The sequence below is a fragment of the Martes martes genome, assembly GCF_963455335.1.
Source record: "Martes martes genome assembly, chromosome: 7".
In the NCBI taxonomy this organism is placed as follows: Eukaryota; Metazoa; Chordata; class Mammalia; order Carnivora; family Mustelidae; genus Martes; species Martes martes.
Window position 1 is genome coordinate 72700749 of NC_137894.1, and position 26256 is coordinate 72727004.

The window sequence follows — 26256 nt, forward strand, 5'->3', positions numbered from 1 at the left end:
CCAGGGTCCTGGGATGGAGGCCCTCAGTACTGGGCTCCCCGCTCCTCGGGGAGTCTGCTTCTTCCTGTCCCTCCACCTGCCGCTCCCCCTGCTTGTGCTCTCTCTCTCTCTGTCAAATAAATAAATAAACTCTTAAAAAAAAAAAAAAAAGGATTTCCCCCACCTTTTCAGTATCAGACATCTATGGTCTTTCCTGACGCTGATGTCAGGGTTATGGTCCTCCATGGCCCACTGCCCCACCACACAATACACACTGGCTTTATTCCTTTCCCTCATGGTGGCTAAGAGCTTTGGCTCTGGAGTTAGGCCATCTCAGTAATCAGTTGTGACCATGGGCAAATTACCTACCAGATCTGTGACTCAATTTCCCATGTTTAAAAATAGAGATAATTATGATGCCTGCTTTCAGGGGATTGTGATCAGGATTAAATAGGGTAATATACATTAAAAGTTCATAGCACAGGAACTGGCATTTAGTAAGAGCTCAAATACCGTTTTTTTTTTAAATTTTTATTTTTTAAGATTTTATTTTTAAGGAATCTTTAGACCTAGTGGGGCTTGAACCCACAACCTTGAGATCAAGAATCATATACTCCACCCACTGAGCCAGCCAGGCACTCCGCTAAACACTATTTAAAAAAAAAAAAATCTTGTTAGTGGGAAAGAGTGGTTTAATAGCTAGACCTGCATTCAGTATTGTTTTGCAGCAAGTATACCAAGTCCATTCATAAATATATATGTGCTAAAAACAAAATGGTCTGACATGCTATGAATATTTTTTCTTTAGGCTCTTCAGCTGGCCTGGTGCCTCCAGACCTAGATTCTGGGTATGTACCTACATATGTAAATGGCGTAAAGTGACCTAAACAGCCAGGAACTCTGTGGGCACCTCTACCATGGCTGGGGAAAACTCTGGTCCATAGAGGAAAGGTGTGCATGTGGGAGAGTTAATAGGAGCATGGTCTGTGCTGACCAGATCCTGTAGTAGCTGAGCCAACCTCAGGCTGCCCCCCAAGTCTTACTGCAATTGTACCAGGAATGTTACCTTTTACTCCCAATCAGCTGAGCTGATTGCTCAGCTCCCCTTTATACTGGGGCACTTCTTTGCTGGGAACACACCACTAACTGCTTCATCTGTAAAAACAAATAAGGACCTCTGCCCAGGGTCTAAAGGAAAGCATCCCTTTAGGACATAAAAATAGAAATAGTAGAGAAGAATGCTTAAAAGCTGAGTTCAGGATTCACATAAGCTCTAGATTTGAATCTTGCCTTCAATACTTTTTAGCTGTGTGAACTTCAACAGGTTGCTTATCCTTCTGAGCCTCTATTTCCTTACCTGGGAAAAGGGTAATAAGTGCCCTCCAAGAAGGGTATTGTGAGACATAAATGGGATACTGATGTTGGGTAATTGCACAAGTTTCCGGCTTATAAATAAGTGCTTAATAATGACAGCTTTGGGGCACCTGGCTGGCTTAGTCCATGGAGCATGCAACTCTTGATCTCAAGGTTGTAGGTTCGAGCTCCACACTGGGTGGAGAGATTGCTTAAGAAATAAAATCTTAAAAAAAACAATGATAGCTGCTCCATGGGGCACCTGGGTGGCTCAGTCCATTAAGCATCTGCCTTTGGCTCAGGTCATGATCCCAGAGTCCTGGGATTGAGTCACCCTCTCCCCCCACCCGAGTCGGGCTCCCTGCTCAGCTGGGAGCCTGCTTCCTCCTCTCCCTCTGCCCCTCTACCCTGTTCATGCTTTCTCTCTCAAATAAATAAATAAAATATTTCTTAAAAATTTTTTGCTTCTCCATCACACTCTCTTTAGATTTTGCAGGGACCACACAATCATGGTGAAATCTAAGTTCATCTGTTGCCAACAGATTTCCTTAGCCAAGTACATGAAGAGCAATAGTCTCGTTAGATTAGGGCAAAGGTGATGTTAAAAAATTAAAATGGCCTGGAGTGTCTGGCCAGCTCAGTCAGTGGAGCATGCAACTCTTGATCTCAGGATTGTGAGTTCGAGCCCCACACTGAGTGTGGAGCTTACTTAAAAAAAAAAATTAAAATAGCCCAAACTAATTGATTTTTGGACTTGATGAAATTATTTCTTTCTCAAAGATTTTTTGAGCCAGGTTCCCAACAGTCCTTCGGATAAACACTTCTTATAACATATTCAGGTTTTTTTCAAGAGCCAACTAATTAAATACAACAATCAAAATTTGAGTTATTGTTCCATGTCAGACTAAGTACCAAAGATTCAAAGATGTAGAAGATACATTTTTTCTTCCTCAAGGAAATAACTGTTTAGTTGTTACTCTTTTTACCTGCGAAATCTCCCAGAATCACCTTCTCTATTCTATCTCTTCCCATATCCTTTAAGATGTTTCTTAATCTAGTGCTGGGTGAGAACTTCTCACTCTTTGTATTTCCCACCATTCATCTAACTTTGTCCTCATTCAACTCCTACATAACTCAACTATATTATTAGTTTTTAATGTTTTTTTGTTTAATGTATATGAATCTCATCTCCCCAATCAGATTATAAGTAGCTCTAGGGCATGGGTTTCTTTTAGTTCATTCTATATTCCTATAACACCTGCCATTCTGTTATTCCTTATTTATTTATTTTATTTTATTCTTTAACCCCCACCCACTCCCCCTGTTATTCCTTATTTAGATCATCAAGGATGACTGTCAATTTTATGAGCTTGTACAAAACACATAGTTTAACTTATCCCTCTAAGTCAATTGGGTATGAGATAGATGGATTTGGGGCAAGTGAGCTACTTTCCCATACAGCATCACCTGATCCACTTAGGAAATTTCCTTTCTCTTTTTGCCTTCTAATTTTCTCTCTTTCACAGTGTTGGAAGATCACTGAATTCTGCATGGAAAATGCCATTTCTATTTTTGCCTTTGGTCTTGAAAGGGCTTGAATCACTATCATTCTTGAAAAGGCTTAAATCACTATCATAGAAACCCCTCTAGAAGAGGACAGGGCAGCTACTTAGCACATTTGAAATTCAACAGCCATGCAGGAGGAGAAGCAGAAAGGATTTTGCCCCCATATCATCCTAAAGGGGAAAACCGTATCTTATCCTAGCTTAAATGGAGTTGGAATAGTGCCTATTAACTCTACAAAGATTCTCACACTTTGGAAAAACATCCTGATTTCTCTGAAATCACCTATATGGGCTCTTTCTTCACCACAGAGTTATTATTCTTATCACTGTAATGTCAATGGGAATATTGGGACCATTCTCACACTGAAGCACGGTCCACAAGGTTGTGGACAAATCAGTAGTAACATTTACCCATCTGAGATTTTTTTCAACATTTATTAAACTGTTGAAGGGAGAGACAAGAACAACCTCAGTATATAGGAAAATATCCTCTACCCTTGAATACCTGCACATATACAGGGTGGGTGAGCAAGGCCCAGGCAGGAAGGAGGTTTGATTGTGCTTGTGTGCATGTGGGTGTGCACATTTGTGTATGAATCAGAACCTTCCCAAAGGGAGGAAAATGCTTAATCCTATCAGTCAAACTGGTGAAAGAGGTAACAGGCTCTGGGCTATTTATAGACCTTAAATTGGCATGTGCTGTACATATTGAATACTTTGCTGATCTCATTTTTTTAGAGCAGTTGAGATAAAGGAAAAGCAAAGAAAAGGTAAGAAGATTCAGATCATGACTGCAATTTTAAAAATAACATTACCTTTCTTATAATTGTAGATGCCTGGAAAATTTCCCAGAGTCAGAGAATTAGATAAAACGGGATTCCATTTTGAAAACAGAGTGGAGATAACCTGATCACTGAAGTCTGGGTGTAGAGGTGAAGAGGATTATCTGAATACTGTACTGATTTTGTTTGATTTCAAGGGTGCTCTCCAGTGTCACTATTGCTTGGGTGCCAAAATGCCTCTGTGCTGCTGCATATAACATGGGGTCATCCAGAGACACTGACTTGAGGGCAGCAGGACACAATAAGCCCTCAAAGGGAACTTTGGAGAGATGACACAAACATAGCTGTCCGACCATCCCACGTCCCTTTCTCTGGGAAGAGGGTAAAGCCCTCCACCAAAAACAGCAGAAGAAATGCTCACCCTCTGGAGTAAGGACAGTAATGAGCCATTGCCCATCCATCTCCAGGGCCTCTCTGGAAAGAGGAAGATGTGTTGTTTAGAGATGGAACCATATTTGGGACCCTCTGCCCAGCAGACTGCTGTTAGGGGGTTGGAGTGGCCTGCACTGGCACTCTCAGGTACACTTGGGACCCCACCTTCGAAGTCTTCCAACTTGGACACATTTTACCCATCAATTTCTCCTTGACTCCACATTCTAGTCATTCTAGTTACTCCTATTTCCCTTTGAGAACCTCATAAGGTCTTCCATAAATGTTAAGAGATGGGCGGACTTGCTAGGCAACCAGAGAAACTGCAAACTCTACGTTTAGGGAGAGGCATGATCCATCTCATCTCTCCTTTTCTTCCATGATTTATTTCCTCATCTGTGAAACGGGAATAACAGCGCTGTCGCATTTACTTTACAAAGCGTGACTGCTGCATAAGATGAAAAAGCTACAGAAGGGCAAGGCATTATCACTGCTGTCGTAGTTATTTTTGTTATCACACATCCCCAAGGCCCACAGTTAAGTCCCACAGTTTCTCAGGACTTAAAACAACACAATATCTACTAAACTAAGTAGGTCTCAAAATCCTGTCCCCGTCTGTTAAAGAGATGGCTGCATGAAAGCTTGTTAGAAATTCAGGTTCTCTAGCCCCACTGTAAGCCAACGGGATCAGAACCTTCAAGTGTGAAGCCAAGAGACATATATTTTCAACAAGCTTCCAGGCAATGCTGGCCATCAGCCAGGTGTGTGAGCCCTATTTGCTCCATTCCATGAACACTAGACAGAACTGCTCAAACACTGGTTTGAAGGAAGAGACAGATGACATACACAGCTTCCTAGACCCCTCAGACTTGACCGGTGGGGGATGGGTTACAGCACAGGTGAATGACAATTCTTTTCTTTTCTTGGGGAGCAGGAAGCAAAAATAGCACTTTCGAGGAGCTAAGTTTCCACAAGAGGACCACCAGAGAAGGGAAGGGGTGGTGGGTGGGAAAAGTAATTGGACTCACCTACAATGATACCACAAGCACTGACCAATCCAATCTCTTTCTTCAGGGCTACTCCGCCTCCTCCGGAACCAGACTCGGGGCTGGCCTCCGACTCGCTTCCACCTGGGTGGTTCTTTTCAGTGTTGTTTCGGTGCCTGGCTCCTTTTTCCATCTTTCTCGTAGGATTTCCACCTCCGAAAGGTATCTCTCTTTCTGAATAAGTGTGGGTGTAAATATATTTTAAGAGACTGTCTTTCAAATTGAAACGTCCTTTTCTGAAACAAGGACCACTCCTACCCCTCTTAAAAAAGACTCAGGAAGATAAAAAGAGAAAACTGAAAATATTCCTATTCCGTATTGACACTTTCTTGTCACTCGTGCTTAGAACAAGGAAAGGACTGTTCAAAGGGGGGGAAAAGAGACATAGATATTTAAATATAAAAATAGAACTGTACCAGCTACTCCGGCTGGAATTTTCCTGTAGGGGATGTAGATCTTCAGAGACCAGGATGGTTCTGCAATGTGTACCAGGCAGTGGCTTATTTTAGACTCTTCAAAGATAGTCTGGGTTTCACTCAGCTCTGCCCCTAAGAAAACAAAGATTGTCTTTACCTCCCCTTAGCCTTTTCTTTTTGATGAAGATAAGAGTTTTCATTAACTGAAGGGAAAACAGGCAATCCTCCCGTACTTTCTTCTCTTCCAGAAAAACAACTGTGGACCAGACCGGTTTGCTCTAGATCTTGTTTCCACCTGCTGTGGGTTTGTTTTCCCCTCCCTGTCTTCTGCCTTCTGCTTTTTCCAGATGTCCTCTTCTGTATCGTTTGTTTTCCTGTCCTTGTTTTCTTTCTTCTGAGCTCCGTCCGTCCTCACAGCACAGACTGCCCCATCTCTCTAGGTTATGGGAGAGTGACTCTGGCACACACGATTGTGCTTCCCTTTTAGCATGGGGTTTTATGTGCTGAGCTAGCTCCGCCCCCACCTCCTCGGTCTCTCCATCCTCAGTCCGTCTCCTCCCTCCTCTTCAATTTAAATATTAGCACACAGCCCCCAAAGATCACCGAGAAAATGGATTAAAATATTCTGCCTTGTAATCGTCTCTCATTCTCCATCTTTCTCCTTGTGAGAAGTGGAAGTAAAATCCTTCCATGTCAACTGTTCTGGGAGAGTTCGTTAGCTGGTATAGCATTACAGGTCATACAGCATTTGCGAGCTTTATAAATAAGGGACTGGTTGTGCAGACACTTTAATGTCATCAGAAATACACTGGCGACTGTGCTAAAATATTTATGTCCAGATCATTTGAGGATACAGGAGAGAAGGTTGTAAGGACCTTGTTTTCAAGTTTCTGAAAGTAGGAAATGCACGGCTGGGGGAGGGGAATGCAAAGAATTAAGAATAATGGAAAAGAGGCACATTTAGTGTAATTGTGAGCTGTGAAGGGCATAAGTGAAACAGAACCACCAAAAGAGGTGGTAGACTTACTGTTCACATCTCTTATTTAGTGTAAGCTATGACAGGACAAAAATGACTCCCATCTTAGACCCAGGAAAGAATGACACAAAATCTGATAGAATGGAACCTTTCATAGCTTCTAATACTTTTTGCATCGATAAATTATTTGAGAGATAGCCCAGGCAAGGAGTGGGGAGCTTTCAGCAACTTTCTGACCGTAAAGCAGATTGTTGATGTTAAGAGATGGCCAACTAGGGGCACCTGGGTGGCTCCGTCGTTAAGCGTCTACCTGCAGCTCAGGTCATGATCCCAGGGTCCTAGGATCAAGTGGCATGGGGCTCCCTGCTCAGTGGGAAGCCTGCTTCTCCCTCTCCTGCTCCCCCTGTTTGTGTTCCCTCTCTCTCTGTCAAATAAATAAATAAAATCTTATTTAAAAAAAAAAAAAAGAGAGATGGCCAACTTATTACCGTATTGGTATTGTGTCTTGGATTCCCTGAAGAATTTCACCCAGGAACTGCTGCCTTATGGCGAGAGCAACAATATCTATTGTATTTGTAAAGTACATTGAAAAACAGCAAGAAGCAATATAGCAGGCCATACTATAAATCTAAAATAAAATTGTTCTGGATCTGTATTAAATAAATTATGCAAAAGCACTTGATTTTAAAGTGGGTCTAAAAAATAAAGCTGACAAGTAAGTACAGAAATTTGGCCTCACTTTTTGGAAAATGTTCCAAAGACTTCAGATTTTAAGGAAAATACTTAACTGCTTAAAAGAGGTTCAGATTGTAGCAAAGACTTTCCAAATAAGATAAAGTCCAATCCACAGTATTTCCACTTTGCCCCTTAACCACTCAGCAAGTGTTAAGAAGTTTCAAAGGTTGGGAGTTCAACTTTGTCTTCAAGATACAGCAAATTGAAAGCCTCAGCAAAATAAATAAACAAATAAATAAATAAATAGGATTTTTAATAAAGACAGCAGAAAAGTGAGGAAATATATAGCACAAAACTCCACGGGAGGGGATGAGTCATGGCAATTTTGAGTTGCCTCTGGCCTTTCCTGAAGGACAAAGTATTGAGGAAAAATTTGATGGATTCATTTTTAAATAATGCGATTTGAAGATTTCTGCCCAAATTTCAACATTAATGTATAAAAAATAACCTTTCTCCTTCTCAAATATGAGTTGTTTCAGTACAATATATATTTCTAATTTAACTGATAAAGATTTAATATGAGATAAAACATGAATGTGCAAACTGACCACAGAATGGCAGGCTTTAGTCAGCTGAATTTGTGATTAAAGACGTTAAGGAGGGTTATGGGATCAAACACATTCTTGGGATGTGGTGGTACTACGCAACCACTAAAATTCTTAGTATCAGAGACTCTTCCCCTCTTTCAACAGGACCATTTATTCATATTACATGGCTCACTTCAGGTTGGAATCTTTTTGTGAAATAAACCCTAGGGATGTCAAAATTCTATATGACTAACACTGAACACAAGAGAGTACAAAAGTCTTGATGTAATATGCTGAAAAAAATCTACAGAAATGATTAACTGAAGTTTCTTATTGAAATTTTGAACACTGAATTATTTTTACTCATTATTCCACATATACCTTTATATCTTTTATTCTACTTTCTACACTTAAATAGTGCTGTTTTACAATCTACAAACTGTTTTATGCCCAGTAGCTCAGGTTTTTTTTTCTTTATTAAATACTTCAGGTAGACAAGGCAGTTACTTTGCTTATTATGAAGATTCAGAAGCTGAGCCTTGGAGAAGGCTATTCTATTGTCTAATAGAATAGACAATCTATTTCTGGGCAAGTGGATGCCAATAGTTTACACATGGAGAATTTTCCTGGGACATATAGCTACTTGCTGATGTCTCAACTTTTTTCACTAAGGGGAACAGAAAGACTTTGGTCAGGGGCATGTCCACATCTTCTTGAGTTGGTGTCATAACTGTGCCTTTTAGGGGCACCTGGGTGGCTCAGTGGGTTAAAGCCTCTGCCTTCAGCTCAAGTCATGATCCCAGGATCTTGGGATCTTTGGGCTCTCTGCTCAGCAGGGAGCCTGCTTCCCCCTCTCTCTGCCTGCCTCTCTGCCTACTTGTGATCTCTGTCTGTCCAATAAATAAACAAAATCTTTTTTTTTTTAAACTGTGCCTTTTGAAGATTTTATTTATTTGTTTATTTGTCAGAGAGAGAGAGAGCACAAGCAGGTAGAGGCAGAGACAGAAGCAGGCTCCCTGCTGAGCAAGGATCCTAATGCAGGACTCGATCCCAGGGTTCTGGGATCGTGACCTGAGCTGAAGGCAGTGGCTTAACCGACTGAGCCACCCAGGTGTCCCATAACAGTGCCTTTTAGAGAGCCATCTTGATGCCAACACTTAATATCTGTTCAGTGAGACCCACAGGACTCAGTCTGCCCTCCCCTCCAAAATTTGTCACTCCCTTCACATAGTCCTGTTTGGCCATTTTCCAACTGCATTAGTACAGCTCTATTTCCAGTATCTGGGTGACTGTTTATTGTTGATTTGCACACTTACAATGGGAAGAAAGTGGTCATTTCAACAAAGGAAAGGGTGGGTGGAAGGGTCGTTTTCTTATGAATATGGACTTACCAAGAGAAAGGCTGTATGAGGCTGACACCTACTGCACAAAGAAAGATATGGCACAGGAACACGCTACTTGTATATATTGAACAAAAACAGTCATGCTGCCATATATAGTCCTTTTTTGAAACAACAGCTAAGAAGTATCTGTTAATAAAGACGAATAGAGCACAAAGCTCATTTACTCATTCTTTTTTTTTCCCCCTTTGGGACCCAATTGTTCTAACAGAGCTGTGAAGTCTGAGATCACAAAGAGAGGACCCAAATCTCTTCCTGGAGGAAATTCACAGTCCACGCTCCCACTCCATTCCTCTGCTTGCACCAACATGACCAGAGTCAGAGGAATCCCTGGTTTCAATTAAAGCCCCCTTTCTTCCTAAAGTCATAGTGACCACTGGCCTATGGTCAAACAGTCAAACATGGTTTCCTGAGCTAGTGGTTCTGGGACCCTTTATTTCATTCAAAATGGAAAGTAGATGAAAATTAGTGAGCAAAGAGGAAAGAAATAAAAAAGCAAAAGCCAAAACAAGTCAGAAAGAAAAGAAGATGAAATGAGGAGATGTAGTTAGATAATAAGCCCTTTTTGGTGTATGCTCTGTTTGGATTTTGGACATACTCATAAGTTCAAAGGAAGTTGTATCTTCTAGGGTTTATGCAGCCCTGATAATTTGGATGGAGAAGGTCCTGTTTTGTTATGATGGTCAATTAATTAATGCTCTTCTGGAGATAATGATGAATCCTTGCTCTGACACTAGAGACAAAAATTCCAGCAGATTACTCTTCTGTCTGCTGCACTTGGCTGGATTCCAGGGAGCCAGCCCAGCGCTAGTGGGAAAGAAATAAAGTCCCTGAGACAGCTGCATGTCCTTAATTCCTTTGCCGGGGCAAATCTGTCTCAGGACCTTGGTATTCTTTCTAAGCATTTAGGTGATTCAAATTCTGAGTACTTAAGTGTGAAAACTTCCAGTTCCTAATTGGTTTTCACTGAGGATTTATGTTTACCAAAGATAAAGACTCTTATCTTTTAAGATATGGAAAATAAGTTCCCTGAAATTAAAGATTTATTTTGTTCATTGCTGTAACCCCAGTACCAAAAATGGTGCCGGAACTCAGTAAATGTGATTGCCTGACTGACTGAATGAATGAATGGTAATGCACATAAATGCATAATAATTGAACAATATCTGATGGACTGATGTGTGGATTTATCATAGTAAGATGTAGTCCTCAGTGCTTAGAGAGAAGCTGGACTGGAGATGGAGGAGAAAAACACAATCAAATGTTTGACTTTGAAGATCATTTCATATGGAACACAGATCTCAACCAGGCCCCCCAACAATGCCTGGCATTCTTACCACTGTCCTGCAGTGAACGGAGTCTTTCACTCACTTTCATTCTCTTCTCAGCAAGTACCATCCCCCAAATCTTCACTTCCAGTTGATGTCCTTGCCTATTGCTTCATGGAGAAAACAGAAAGGCAAAGAGAACTTCCATATCCTCCAACCACTAACTCGGTCAGTCAGTCTGCCTGAAGCGCACCCACATATTCTGTCTTCTTTCCCATAGAAATGGATGTGCTGTGCCTGTTCCTATGTATTTTCCTGACTTGTGCACCAGCTTCCCAGACTAACACCTACTCAGGGACTTTGCTCCTACAATTATTCCCCTCTCTCCTGCATCATCAGTTTTTCACTCTTTAGGGGATTATTCCTATCAGCAAACAAACATGCTGTAATACTTCCCAGAAAGAAAGAAAGACCGACCCCTAGCAACTTCCCTTTGCTCTACATTCCTTTTCAGCTTCCATCCAGCTTCTTTGATCCCTTGTTTTTACTTCTTTACCTCATTCACGCTTGAACCCACTACACTTAAGCTCTCATTTCCATCACTCCACTGAATCCATTCTTGTCAAGTGACCAATAGCCACCACATATTCCAATCTTGTGACCATTTTTCAGTCTTCGTCTTACTGGTCTTACAGCAGCATGGCTCCTGGACATCCAATTTCCTGGCTTTCCGCTTCCCCACTGGCCTCTTCACAGGCTCCTCAGCTGGATCTTTTTTCTTCCCAATCTCTCCTCTTCTCTAACGTCCCTGACTGGGTGATCTCAACCAGTCCTATGACCTTCAGAAACATCTATACACTGATATTTCCCAAATATTTAGATCCAGCCCTCATTTCACTCATAAACTCTAGAGTTAGTTATCTTTTTTAAAAAGATTTTTATTTATTTATTCATGAGAGACAGAGAGAGAGAGAGAGAGAGCAGCAGAGACAGAAGGAGAAGCAGGCTTCCCAAGGAGCAGGGAGCCTGACGTGGGACTTGATCCCAGGACCCCGGGATCATGACCTGAGCCGAAGGCAGATGCTTAACCAACTGAACCACCCAGGCGCCCTACAGTTAGCTACCTACTTGAGGTCTCTGATTGGATGTTTAATAGGAACCTCAAACGTAGTATGTCTAGCGCCTTCATGCATCTCCAAACTCTCTCTTCTTCCAGTATTCCCCACTTTAGGAAATGGCAAATAGTTAGTTGGTCGAGCCAAATACCTTGAAGTCAACCTTGACTTTGGTCTCTCTCATGTGCCCTACAATTGTCTTGTCAGCCAATCCTGTTAACTGTAGATTTACTCTTACCTAGAAATGAATCCCTTCTTAACATCTCCACTGTTACCACCCTAGTTCATCACCATCTCACCCTCTGCAATATCCCCTGGACTATGCAGTAACTTTCTAGTTGGTCTTCTCATTTCCATACTTATTCTGTGACAAATGTCCTCCTCTCAACACAGCGGCCAGAAATATCCTTTATAATTATAAATCAGGTCATGTCGCCCCCTGCTCAAAACCCTTCAATGGCTGCCCGACATACAGAAGATTCAGATCTGAAGTCATCTTTATCATGATCCCATTGGCCACTCGACATTTATATTCTTCTGCTCTTCCTTCCACTTAGTACTACCAGACTCACAGGACTTCTCACTATATTTGAAGGCTGAGCTCTGCCTCAGGACTTTGGACTAGTTAGGGCCTCTCAGGAGCACTTCCTCTAGACAGTCACCCTCTTTGTTCTGTCATTTTATACATGTTTCCTCAGTAAACGTTGCCTCCTCACAGAGGGTTGCTCTGACCACCCAATGTACCTTATTTTTATCAGTGCTGCTTAACATCGTATGTTTGTTTGCTTGTTTGTTGTTTGTCTCTCCTGTTAGAATGTAAGCTCCAGATTGTTGAATTTTGGTTTTTTTGAGGTGGGTTATGGTCATGGTTAAAGAATATTTCTCTGCTAGGGACACCTGGATGGCTCAGTTGGATAAGCGTCAGCCTTTCAGTTCAGATCATGATCCCAACGTCCTGGGATCCAGCCCCACAGCAAGCCCCACATCAAGCCCCTCACTGGGCTTCCTGATCAGCAAGGAGCTTGCCTCTCCTTCTTCCCCCTGCTGTGTTCTCTCTTGCTCTCTCTCTCTCCAAAATAAATAAATCTTTAAAAAAAGAATACTTCTCTTTTAGAGATATATGCCAATATATCTATGGATGAAATAATATGACATCTTGGACTTACTTTAAAATAATATAGGGGGAAGGATAGAAAGGTAGGTTATTAATAAAAGAAGGTCAACTATGAGTTGATATTATTTAAGATGGATAGTAGGTAGATAGGTATAACTTGGGTTGTACACGTTTAAATTTTTTCATTCAAACAAATAAATAAAACTTTGCTTGTTTCTTTACCATTATATCCCTAATGCCTAAAGCAGTGCTTGGCATATAGGAAGAATTTGTTAAAGAAAGAAAACAGGCTCAAAATGGAGTCACTTGTGCTAAGCCCTATGTCAGCAAACCAAGGCTTTATATCTAATCTAACTGCATTTTCAGCCTCTCCCAGAAATGTGAACTTTAATCAATCTGGTATTACTTGATCAGCACTAGTGAGGAAATCTTCCTGATAGACCCCCTGCCCTTCTCCCAAAGGAAGGTAACCTGGCCTGAAATAATCCACTTTTTGTTAGAAAATTCCTTTTTCTGTCTTCATCTGCCTATGAAAGACTTCCATTTTGTACAGCTCCATGGAGTCCCTTTCCACTCTCTAAATGGGATGTTGCCTGATTCATGAATTGCTAAATAAAGTTAACTGTATCTTCAAATTTACTCAATTGAATTTTGCCTTTTAACAAACTCATAAATACATATTCATTCAACAGTCATTGCATACTGAATCAGAAGAATAACGGTATATTTTCAAAATAAGTTTTAATCATTTACTGCCAATTGTTGAAAATCTAAATTCTAAGTTCCAAACGAGGATTTTATAAAGAGTACCCCCTTCTGGGCCCTGAGTCCAGGAATGTCCTAATTGTGAGGATGCCAAAAGCTATGGCATGTGGCTAATTTGGTGATAGATATGCCTTTAATTATTTTCCTTAAGACTAATTTTTAAAAACATAGCTTTGTTCTTTCCTCTTTTTCACCAAACCATGGTAATTAACTGTGATCTCCCATACTAGAATAGCATAGCAAAGTTGGGAAGGAAATACAAAAGTCTAGGTAGGTGAAAATTTATGGATCCAATCACTTATAACTTTTGCCGGGCTACAGTGTGGAGATCACTGATATTGAATATAAAAATCCCTAAAAGAAAATGTGTCTTTTAGGAAATTTCCAATACCACACAATTTATTAGACTAATAGCGAAAGCAATTCTAGTAGAAATTGATTGTATGTAACTGGATGCAATTAATTTCATTAAACTACTCAGCCAATCTAATCAACTATTTACTGTGCTAAGAATATAATGGTGAGCAAAGACCTGCTTCAAGGACCTCAGGCATGTGATGATTAATTTTATATGTCAACTTGACTGGCCACAGGGTGTCCAGATTAAATATTATTTCTGGGTGTGTTTATGAGGGTGTTTCTGGGTGAGATTAGCATTAGAATCAGTAAACTCAGTAAAGTAAGTTGTTCTCCCCAATCTGAGTGAGCATTATTCAATCTGTTGGGGGCCTGAATAGGACAAAAGACAGCGAACAGAGGAATTTGTCCTTGTTTGCCTATTTCAAATTTGCCTGCTGGAGTAGGGACATCTCATCTTCTCATCTTCTTCAGCCTTTGGATTGGATTTTAACCGTTGCCTCCCATGATTCTCAGGCCTTTGGACTCAATGAGTTACACTACCAGCTTGCCTGAGTCTCCAGTATGCAGATAGCAGATTGTGGGATTTCTCAGCCCTCTTGCATGAGCCAGTTTATCATAATACCTCTAACTCCACTTCTGTCTCTGTATCTATTTTGACCTCCACCTGTATCTATACAGGCAAATCTCAGAGATATCGCACATTCGGTTCCAGTAAAGCAAGTATTGCAATAAAGTGAGTCAAATAAATTTTTTGGTTTCTCAGTGTATATAAAATTTACATTTAGGGGTGCCTGGGTGGCTCAGTCTGTTGGGTGTCTGCCTTCCTTCAGCTCAGGTCAAGATCCAGGGTTCCTGGGATTGAGTTTCTCACCAGGCTCCTTGCATGACGGGGAGCCTGCTTCTCCTTATTCTCGCCTCTCCCCGGCTTATACTCTCTCTCTCTGTCAAACAAATAAGTGAAATCTTTAAAAAAAAAAAAAAGACTAACACAGATTTAATTTTTAAAAATTACATTTATACTATATTGCAGTCCATTATGTGCAATAGCATAATGTCTAAAAAAAAGCACATACCTTAGTTGTAAAATACTTTATTGTTAAAAAAATGTTAACCATTGGGCGCCTGGGTGGCTCAGTGGGTTAAAGCCTCTGCCTTCGGCCTAGGTCATGATCCCAGGGCCCTGGAATCGAGCCCCGCATCGGGCTCTCTGCTCCGCAGGGAGCCTGCTTCCCCCTCTCTCTCTGTCTGCCTCTCTGCCTACTTGTGATCTCTGTCTGTCAAATAAATAAAATATTTTAAAAAAATGTTAACCATCATCTGAGCTTTCAGCAAGTCATAATCTTTTTTGTTGGTGGAGGGTCTTGACTTGATGTTGATGGTTGTTGACTAATCAGGGTCATGGTTGCTGAAGGCTGGGGTGGCTGTGGCCATTTCTTAAAATAAGGCAACAGTGAAGTTCGCCACATTGATTGACTCATCTTTTCACAAAGGATTTCCCAGCACATGAAAGTCCTAGATGGCATCTTCTTCCAATATAAGGCCATTTCACCTACATGGAAAATCTGTTCTTCAGTGTAGCTACCTTTAATTATCTTAGCTGGATCTTCCTGGTAACTTGCTGTGGCTTCTACATCAGCACTTGCTGCCTCACCTTGCATTTTTATGTTATCGAGATGTTTTTTTTCCTTAAACCTCATTAACCAACTTGTTGTAGCTATAAACTTTTCTTCTGTAGCTTCCTCACCTCTCAGCCTTCAAAGAATTGAGGAGAGTTATGGCCTTAGGCTTTGGTTTATGTGAATGTTGTGACTGGTTTGATCTATCCAGACCACTAACAGCAATAAGGCTATTTTGATTTTTTATCATTTCCATGTTCACTGGAGTAGCACTGTTCATTTCAAGAACTCTTCTTTGGGAGCACCTGGGTGGTTCAGTCTGCTGGGTGTCTGCCTTTGTCTCAGGTCATGATCCCAGATTCCTGGGATTGAGCCCCACATCAGGCTCCCTGCTCTGTGGGGAGTCTGCTTCTCCCTCTCCCTCTGCTGGCTGGTCCCTCTCCCTCTACCTGCCGCTCCCTCTGCTTTTGCTTTCTGTCAAGTAAATAAACATATGAGATCTTAAAAAAAAAAAAAAAAAGAATTAAAAAAAAAAAACAACTTTTCTTTGAACTCACAACTTGGCTAAATGTTTGTTATAGAGGCCCACCTTTCAGGCTATCTTGGCTTTTGACATGTGTTCCTAACTTAAGTTTAATAATTTCTAGCTTTTGATTTAAAGTAATAGATACATTTGGGGCACCTGGGTGGCTCAGTCAGATAAACATCTGACTCTTAATTTCAGCTCAGGTCATGATCTCAGGGTCATGAGATCAAGCCCTGTGTCAGGCTCCACACTGGGCATGGAGCCTGCTCAAGATTCTCCCTCTCCCTCTGTCCCTGCCTCCAGTTTGCTCTCTCTCTCTCTCTCACTCTCTCTCTCAAAATAAATAAAGTAAAATAAAATAAAGCAAGAGATGCGCAACTCTAGCTTTCCCTTGAACACTTAGACATCATTTAAGGTTACTAGTGGGCTTTATTTCAATACTATTGTGTCTCAAGGAATAGGGAGGCCCAAGGAGAGGTAGAGAGAAGAGGGGATGGGAGGTCCGTAGAGCAGCCAGAACACACACAACATTTAAGTTTGCCATCTTATATGGGCGCTGTTCATAACATCCACAATTACAATGATAATGTTAAAGAACACTGATCACAGCTCACCCTAACAATAATAATGAAAAAATTAGAGCATTAAGAGAATTACCAAAATGTGACATGAAGACACCAAGTGAGCAAATGTTGGAAAAAAATGGCATTAGGGTTCCCACAAATCTTCAATTTGTAAAAAATGCAGTATCTGTGAAGTGCAATAAAACTCTGTCTCCTCTGTCTAACCTCTATCTCCACCCAACCATCCATCTGTCCATCGTCCCCTATTGGTTCTGTTTCCCTGCAGAACTCTGCATAATACAAGGACCTTAGATACAGACACTTTAGGTGTTTCTCTTTCCTCCTGAAGTCCTCGGCTTAGTTACTTGGATTTCCTAACAAAGGATCATTGGACATTGAGGAAAGCTCTAGCATGAAATCCATAGACATAAAAAAAACATGGACGATGCAAGGAGCAGAAAAAAAACTTCCAAAAAATTACAATTCATATATTCAAAAGGGTGTTTAGAGTGAGAATAGAGGACCCAGCTCTGAGCCCTGGTTTTAGCCCCATTAGGTCATACCAGTCATTGGTTTCAAAACCAAACTCCTCTCAGCTACCCAGACAAAACTGTTCTCTTCTGTGTTCCCATTTGCTATGCCCATAGCATCTTGCTATCATAGCATCATGGTCTTAATCAACCAGGCCTGAGACCTTCATCTTTTTTTCCCTCCCTTTCCCTTAACCCCATATCCAACTGGTCATGAAGTTCTATTGGTTCCACCTCTGAAAATTGTCTCACAACTGTCTTCTTATCCCATAGCTGTTGCCCTATTCCAGAAATCCTTCTCTTTTCTGTCCCCACTGCAATAGGCTACCAACTAATCTCCCTGCCTGTGACTTTCCATCCCTTCATTCTGTCCCTAGAATTATAAAATATGGGGTCGATCACGTTTCTCTCCCGCCCAAAAGCCTCTGATGGTTCTCCATTATTAAAGCAGGGGTCCCTATGGCTGGCTGACGGAGCACCACAATTACCCCAGGAAATATATATTTGGCACAGGGGAAGTGCTCAATTTCTCAGGTAGACCTTCTCCTATGGTACCCTCTGGTGGCAACTTCATGCAATGACCTATCTTCATTTCACCCACCAAATTCTGAGATTCTAATTCAGTGGATCTGCTTGTTGCTTGAGGAAACCACTAGCTTATAAAATAAAATTCTGAACTCTTGTATAGAAGCTTCAATCCATATTTCCAGCTTTTTCTCATAACCTCCTCTTTTCCTCACCTTCCCTTTTTATGTTCCGCTCACTCTTGCCCTTCAATCACACTGGACCACCCTGTATTTTCCCACATTGACGTCCTTACTGATGCTTTCCCTCCACCTGGAATTCCCCTCCCCTCCACCACTGCAGGGTGAAACTTTCACTAGGTTCATTCAATATCTGTTCATTTGGAAATCTGTCCGAATTAACCTGACCTCTCTTTTCTCTGTGTTCCCACTCTGTACGTCTTCAAAGAAGCCTTCCCAAATCACATGCTTTCATTGTTCTAGGTGTTTTGTCTTTTATGACAGTAAAGTACTTAATGGATATATATTTATTTGTGAGATTTTTTTAAAGTGTCTTTTTCTCCTACTATACTGTAAGTATCTCGGGCAAGAGCCATATCTGTTACCATATACAGTTGGTACTCAATTGTTTGTTGATTGGGTGAATTAATGTTTCTGAAATGATCACATATTCTGCTTTGTAGCGTGTAGAGTTGTAAATACATAACGATTCCCTTGTTAGGTCACAGGCTTTTTAAAGGAATAGATAATATCTCTTATGTATTTGTTCCTCCCCCCATTCCCATGTAGCTCTGCACCTGGGATACAGTAGGAGCTTAGATACAACTGCCCTAAAAGAACCTCAGGGAACACTAACTCCATGAGAGCCAGGACTTTATCTTTTTTCTTTGTTATATCTCCAGTGGCTAGAATTAGGATTACTGATCCCAATGTGATATATATATATATTTATTTATTTATTTCCCAGTCTGGTTGGAGAGAGAAAGAACTGAACAATTATAAAAGAGTGAGACAGGGCCATGATAGAGATATGTAAAGGATGCTCTGGGAGCTCCACTCTGTGGACAGGCCAAAGTAGCCATCTGAAGAAAGTGATTTCTTTCTTTCTTTCTTTCTTTCTTTCTTTCTTTCTTTCTTTCTTTCTTTCTTGATTTTACTTATTTATTTGACAGAGAGAACACAAGCAGGGGGAGTTACAGGCAGAGGGAGAGGGAGAAGCAGGCTCCCCACTGAGCAGAGAGCCCAACACAGGACTCAATTCTAGGACTCTGGAACCATGACCCGAGCTGAAGGCACATATCCAACTGACTGAGCCACCCGGGTGCCCCTGGAGAAAGTGATTTCTGAGTTAAGTCTGGAAGGATGAATAAAAGTTAATGAAGATGATATGTTAAGCAAAGGAAACAGTTTGCACAAAGGCACACAAGTGAGACAGTGTGACTTAAATTCAATGAGACTGAAGTGCATGGTGACCAAACACTGAGAGATACAAAGAGAAGTGTAGATCATGAAGAGCTTGAGTGCCATGCTCAATAAATGGTCTTGAAAGTACTGGGCAGTTTTAAGCAGAAGAGTGATTGAATCTGGCAACAATGGTAGGATGGAATGGAGTTGGGCAGATCTAGAGGCAGGGAGCAGTTTGAAGGCTATTAATTAAAGCAGGGAATAAAGAGGGACTAAAAGAAAGCAATAGTGGTTAGGGGTGCCTGAGTGGCTCAGCTGTTAAGTGATTAACACTCTTGATTTCAGCTCAAGTCATGATCTCAGGGTCATGAGATCAAGCCCCATGTCAGGCTCTGTGCTGAGTGCGGAGTCTATTTGTTCCTCCACCCCCTCGCCCGCTTGTTCACGCTCTCTCTCTAATAAATAACTAACAAAATCTTTTTTTAAAAAAGATTTTATTTATTTATTTGACAGACAGAGATCACAAGGAGGCAGAGAGGCAGGCAGAGAGAGAGGAAGGGAAGCAGGCTCTCCGAGGAACAGAGAGCCCAATGCAGGGCTCGATCCCAGGACCCTGGGATCATGACCTGAGCCGAAGGCAGAAGCTTAACCTACTGAGCCACCCAGGCGCCCCTAAATAACAAAATCTTAAAAAAAAAAAAAAAGATTCTCTCTTCCCTTCTCCCTCTCTAAAAAACTGCAAGAGTGGTAGAATGGAAAGTCAGTGGATTCAAGATATGTTTATAAAATATATAAAATTAATGAACAATTGCGTGCCTATAAAACTACTTTTAGAAATAATTGCATGGATGCTCAAAGATAAATAACATGAAGACGTTTATTACAGCTTGTTTTTGCAATAATTAAAATTTGATGGATACTGTGTCCATCAATATGGGATTTATTAATTAAATACGGTACAATGAACCCAAACATGTGAATTTGAAAAAGAATGATGTATAAAAATGAAATTTTAACTAGAAACAAATTGTAGATGTTTATATCATATTTTTGTTTAAAGGTGTATAACATATATGTATGTTGGTATATGCATTGAAAGGAATATAGAAGAATTTTTATAAAGGCTATCAACCATGTTTGTCTTCGGGGAATAGGATAAGAGCAATAGACTCTCACTTCCCAATTTATAAACTTCTGTTTTAATTTTTTTAATGGACAACTAATTTTTTAAAAGATTTTATTTATTTGATAGAGAGAAAGCAGGAGAGCACAGGCAGGGGGAATAGCAGAGGGAGAGGGAAGCACGACCCCCGCTGAGCAGGGAGCCAGATGCTGGGCTCAATCCCAGGACCCTGGGATCATGACCTGAGCAGAAGGCAGGCATTTAACCAACTGAGCCACCCAGGTGCCCCTGGACAACTAATTTTCTTAAGCAACATATTATTCTGGACAGAAAAAAACAATATTTTTCTCTTTCTCACAAAGGACATTTGTGAGACAATTGGTGAAATTTGAATAAGGTTTCTAGATTAGATGATAGTACCGTATCAATGTTAGTTTCTTGATTTTGTTAATGGTACTCTATTTATGGGAGAAAATGACCTTATTTATGGGAAATATACACTGAAATATTTAGGAGTAATGAGGCATTATGCTTGCAAATTACCCTCAAATGGAACAGAAAAAAATAATAATAGAGAGAGAATAACAAAGCAAATGTGGTCAATGCTAACATTCGGAGAATCTGGACTAAAGTAAACAGAAATTCTATGTAATTTTCTGTAAGTCCGAAATTACAAAAATGCTTTAAAAAAGGTATAGAACAGAATATAAAGTACATTACTATTTGTGTGTGTGTGAAAATGGAATATATACATACATTTGTAAATATATAAATGATCTACAGAAGATATGCAAGAAGCAACACTATTAATGCCTTTGGAAATGAGGATTTAGTGGCTAGGAACAGGGGGTAAAAGTCTAGTTTTTCACTGTATATCCTTCAATAACTTATGAATTTTCACTAAATAATTTGCCTACCAAAAATAAATATAATTTACAATAATAAAACACTTTGTAAAATAAAGTATTTCAAACATACTCAAAAGTAGAGAGGAATACAATGACTCCCACATGCCAGAATCATTACCCCAATTCCACCATTATCAAGATTTTGTCATATTGCTTTATTTATTCTTTCCCCCTCTATTTCTTTTGTCTTCTTTGCTGACATTTTATTTATTTATTTATTTGGCTCCATGCCTACTGCGAAGCCCAATGTGGGGCTTGAACTCACATCCCTAAGATCAAGACCTGAGCCAAGATGGAGTCAGACACTTACCCAAATGAGCCACCCAGGTGCCCCTTTGCTGAAATATTTTATTTTATTTTTTTATTTTATTTTTTTTAAAGATTTTATTTATTTATTTGACAGACAGAGATCAGAGGCAGGCAGAGAAGCAGGCAGAGAGAGAGGAGGAAGCAGGCTCCCCGCTGAGCAGAGAGACCGATGCGGGGCTCGATCCCAGGACCCTGGGATCATGACCTGAGCTGAAGGCAGAGGCTTAACCCACTGAGCCACCCCGGTGCCCCTGCTGAAATATTTTAAAGAAAATTTCAGACATCATTCTACCGCTACATATCTCAGGAAGCATCTCTTAAAAAAACAGATATTTTGCTACATAATCACAAAGCCATTATCATATCTAAAAAATTAATAATCCTTTAGTATCAGCTAATATCCAGTCCATAATCAAATTTCAAGTGTTGAAAAATGTCCACATACTGTATATAAACACTGCACTTTAGCTGGTAAATTTACTTTCCATGGGGTATATATGGGTTAACAATTCTGAAACCGGTTTACATGTATATTGGGGTTCATTTAATAAATAAATGTATAATGGATGTTGGGAGCTAGGGTTCTCACTGTCAGAAAGAAGACAGGAAGAAAACAAGAAGGAAGGAAGGCCTAGAATGAAACCTGTGGTAATGGTTAGAATTGGAGACATCAGTATGAACTCATGTTTAACTTAGTACATATGTAGATAAAAAGAAACAATGACAAAAATACGTGTATACACAAATTAGTATACACACATATATTACCTAGGGCTGTCCACTGAGAGGGCCTAGAAGCAATGACATTCCTATAGGAATGGTCACACCTTGTGCTCAGATTTTGGTTTCAAAATACCGTTCTCCAATAAAAGCAACCAAGGATCTCTGGAGAAATGTCTGATTTTTAGAACTGGGACAAGGAAAATACAAAATAAGTCTGGAGCATCTTGTGATACCAGAAAGGAAAGAAGTTTCAAAAGGTTAGAGGAGTCAACCTGAGGAGTTCCCTAATAGCCAAATGGAATAATTTGAGCAATAAAATAGTGCAGTATTAGGTTAAAATCCAAAGTGTAAAATAAATATAGATGTGTCTATATTGATATAGTTAAATGACTAAAAACATAACTGAATGGTGGAGTAGAAACAAATCTTCTTTACGGAAGAATTCCAAATAATGTATGCAGATATTCTCCCTTGTAGGAGGTGGTGCTTAAACACTGCTTCCCCACTTTGACGGTGTGCTAGACTTGTAGTCTTGCTTCCAAGGAATATAGAAAGGGAATAATATTTGAACTTTAAAGGCAGAATCTTGCAAACATTACCTTAAGCAAGTCATCAGATTAACATCACCATTTTGTCATGTTGATATCATGAACACCCAGATGTGATGTGATGAAAAGGGCACTTGCATCTATGTGGTATTTTCTTTTTTTAAGATTTTATTTATTTTCTAGAGAGAGAGCACACGAATGCAAGGGGGTGTAGGAGCAGAGGAAGACAGACAAGCAGACTCTGGACTGAGCACAGAGCTTGACGAAGGCCTAGATCTCACGGCTCTGAGATCATGACCTGGCCCGAAATCAAAAGTTGGATGCTTAACCAACTGAGTCACACAGGAACCCATATGTGTATTGTTGTTTAAAAACTGTGTCATCACAATGTTGTGCAACCATCACCTCTAGTTTCAGAATTTTTCACCACCTCAAACAAAGTCTGTACTCATTAAATAGTAACTCCCCAATTCTCTCCTCCCAGTCCATGCTAACTTCTAATTTACTTTCTCTATGAATTTGGCTATTCTAGATATTTTATATAAGTAGATCATACAATATATTTGCCCTTTTTTAAAAAAAGATTTTATTTTGGGGTGCCTGGGTAACACAGTTTGTTAAGCGTCTGTCTCCCTGCTCAGCATGGAGTCTGCTTCTCCCTCTCCCCCTGCCCCTCACCCCACTCAGCACTCACTCTCTCTCACTCTCTCTCCCAAATAAATTTACTTGAGAGAGCAAGAGAGAGTGGAGAGTGCAACAGAGAGAGAAGGAGCAGGGGGAAGGGCAGAGGGAGAAGCAGACTCCATGCTGAGCAGGGAGCCCAACCTGGGGCTGGATCTCAGGACCCCGGGATCATGACCCGAGCTGAAGGCAGACGCCTAACTGACTGGGTCACCCAGGTGCCCCAGTATTTGTCCTTTTATGTCTGGTTCATTTCACTTAGCATGTTTCCAAGTTTTCTTCATGTTGCAGCATATAGCAGAACTTCATTCCTTTTTGTGGCAGAATAATAGTCCACTGTATGGGTATAGCACATTGTTTATCCTTTCATCTGTTAATGGACTCTTGAGTTGTTTTCAACTTTTGACTGTTGTGAATAATGCTGCATTAATATTGTGAACACTGATGTATAAGTGTCTATTTGAGTCCCTGTTTTTGTTGTTTTTTTCTTAAAGATTTTATTTATTTATTTGAAAGAGATCACAAGTAGGCAGAGAGGCAGGCGGTGGGGGGTGGGGTGGGGGGGGCGGAGCATACTCACCGCCGAGCAGAGAGCTTGATGCGGTGCTCGAGCCAAGGACCCTGAGATCATGACCTGAGCCGAAGGCAGAGGCTTTAACCCACTGAGCCACCCAGGCGCCCCTGAGTCGGTTTTTGATACTTCGCGACATAAACCTACACGTGAAATTGCTGGGTCATATGGTAAGGCAGTTCTATGTTTAGCTTTTTGAGGAATCACCAGACTATTTTCCAGCAAAGGCATCACTGTATATTCTCACCAGTAACATACCTGAGTTTCAATCTCTCCACATCCTCCCAACTCTTGTTTTCCTTTTAAAAAAATTATAGTTACCCTAATAGAAGTGAAATGATAGCTCATTGTGGTTTTGGTTTTCATTTCCTCAATGAGTAATGATAGTGAGCATTTTTTTCGTGTGTCTATTGGCCATCTTTATCTTTTCTTTGTAGAAATATCTATTTAAATAATTTGCTCTGGTTTTTTAAAAGACTTTATTTATTTAGAGAGAGCGAGATGGGGAGGGGTCATGAGGTGGTGTAGAGGGAGAGGGAGAGAGAATCCCAGGCATATTCCACACTGAGCATAGAGCCCTATGCGGGGCTTGATCTCACAACCCTGAGGTCATGATCTGAGCTGAAATCAAGAGTTGGATGCTTGGGGTGCCTGGGTTGCTCAGTGGGTTAAGCCTCTGCCTTTGGCTCTGGTCGTGATCTCCCGGTCCTGGGATCGAGCCCCGTGTCTGGTCCTCTCCTCAGCGGGGAGCCTGCTTCCCCCTTTCTCTCTGCCTGCCTCTCTTCCTTCTTGTGATCTCTCTTTCTCTGTCAAATAAATAAATAAATAAAATCTTAAAAAAAAAAAAAAAGAGGGGTGCCTGGGTGGCTCAGTGGGTTAAAGCCTTTGCCTTCAGCTCAGGTCATGATCCCGGGGTCCTGGGATGGAGCCCCGCATCGGGCTCTGTGCTCAGCAGGGAGCCTGCTTCCCCCTCTCCCTCTGCCTACCTCTCTGCCTACTTGTGATCTCTGTCTGTCAAATAAATAAATAAAATCTTAAAAAAAAAGAAAAAGAGTTGGATGCTTAACCAATTGAGCCACCCAGGGGCCCAGCTCTGTTTTTAACAGAGTTGTTTGTCTTTAGTTGTTGAGATGTACAAGTTCTTTATATATTCTAGATATTAAACTTTCATCAAATATATCATTTGCAAATATTTTCTCCCATCTGTGGATTGTCTTTTTGTTCCTTTGATAGTGTTCTTTGATACACAGAAGTTTTTAATTTTAATAAAGTACTATTTATCCATTTTTTTCTTTTGTTGCTTGTGTTTTTGTCATATTTAGAAAGCATCACCAAATCCAAGGCCACAAAGATTTGCCCTTATATTTTCTTCTAAGAGTTTCATAGTTTTTGCTATAACATTTAGATCTTTGATCCATTTTTAGTTAATTTTTGTATATAGTATAAGGTAAGGGTCCAACTTTATTCTTTTTCACATGGATATCCAGTTTCCCCAGTACTATTTACTGAAAATAATTTACTGAAAACTATTTACTGAAAATTCTTTCCCCCACTGAATGATCTTAGCATCCTTGCTGAAAGTCAATTGACCATTGATGTGAGGGTTTATTTCTGGATTCTGAATTCTATTCCATAGTCCATATGTTTACTCTTAGGCCAGCGCTACTTACTTTTGTAGTAAGTTTTGAAACTGGGAAATGTGAGTTCACCAACTTTCTTTTTCTTTTTTTTTTTTTTTTGATTTTATTTATTTATTTGACAGACAGAGATCACAAGTAGGCAGAGAGGCAGGCAGAGAGAGGAGGAAGCAGGCTCCCCGCTGAGCAGAGAGCCTGATGTGGGGCTCAAACCCAGAACTCTGGGATCATGACCTGAGCTGAAGGCAGAGGCTTTAACCCACTGAGTCACCCAGGCGCCCCACTTTCTTCTTTTTCAAGATTGCTTTGGTTATTCTGGATCCTTTGAAATTCCATATGAATTTTAGGATGGGCTTTTCAATTTCTGCAAAAAATACCATTGACATTTTGATAGGGATTGTATTGAATCTGTGAATTGCTTTGGGTAGAATTATCAACAATGTTAAGTAGTTTTCCATGTACAGGTCTTGTACCTCCTTGGTTAAATTTATTCCCAAGTATTGTATTATTTTTTATCTTATTGTAAATGGAGTTATTTTCTTATGGACAACTAATTTTTTGACAAAGACAATCTAGTTGACGAAAGATAATTTTTTCAATGCATGGTGCTGGAACAACTGGATGTCCACATGCAGAAAACAAAACAAAACAGCACACACATAAACATGAAATAACTTTAATCCATACCCCATACCATACAAAAAAATTAACTCAAAATGAATCATATTCCTAAGTATAAATTCAAAACTATATAGTTTAGATT

The 26256-nt window shown here is 40.4% G+C and overlaps 1 protein-coding gene across 1 annotated transcript in view; it reads right to left on the minus strand.

Moving 5' to 3' along the window:
• SLC7A8 (solute carrier family 7 member 8) overlaps positions 1-6042 on the minus strand; it is a 50411-nt gene extending 44369 nt beyond the window's left edge. The window contains exon 1 of the mRNA XM_080808445.1: positions 5137-6042. Coding sequence (XP_080664571.1) covers positions 5137-5287 — 151 coding nt within the window. The 5' untranslated portion in view covers positions 5288-6042. The remainder of the gene's footprint in view (positions 1-5136) is intronic.
• Positions 6043-26256: the final 20214 nt, after the last annotated feature.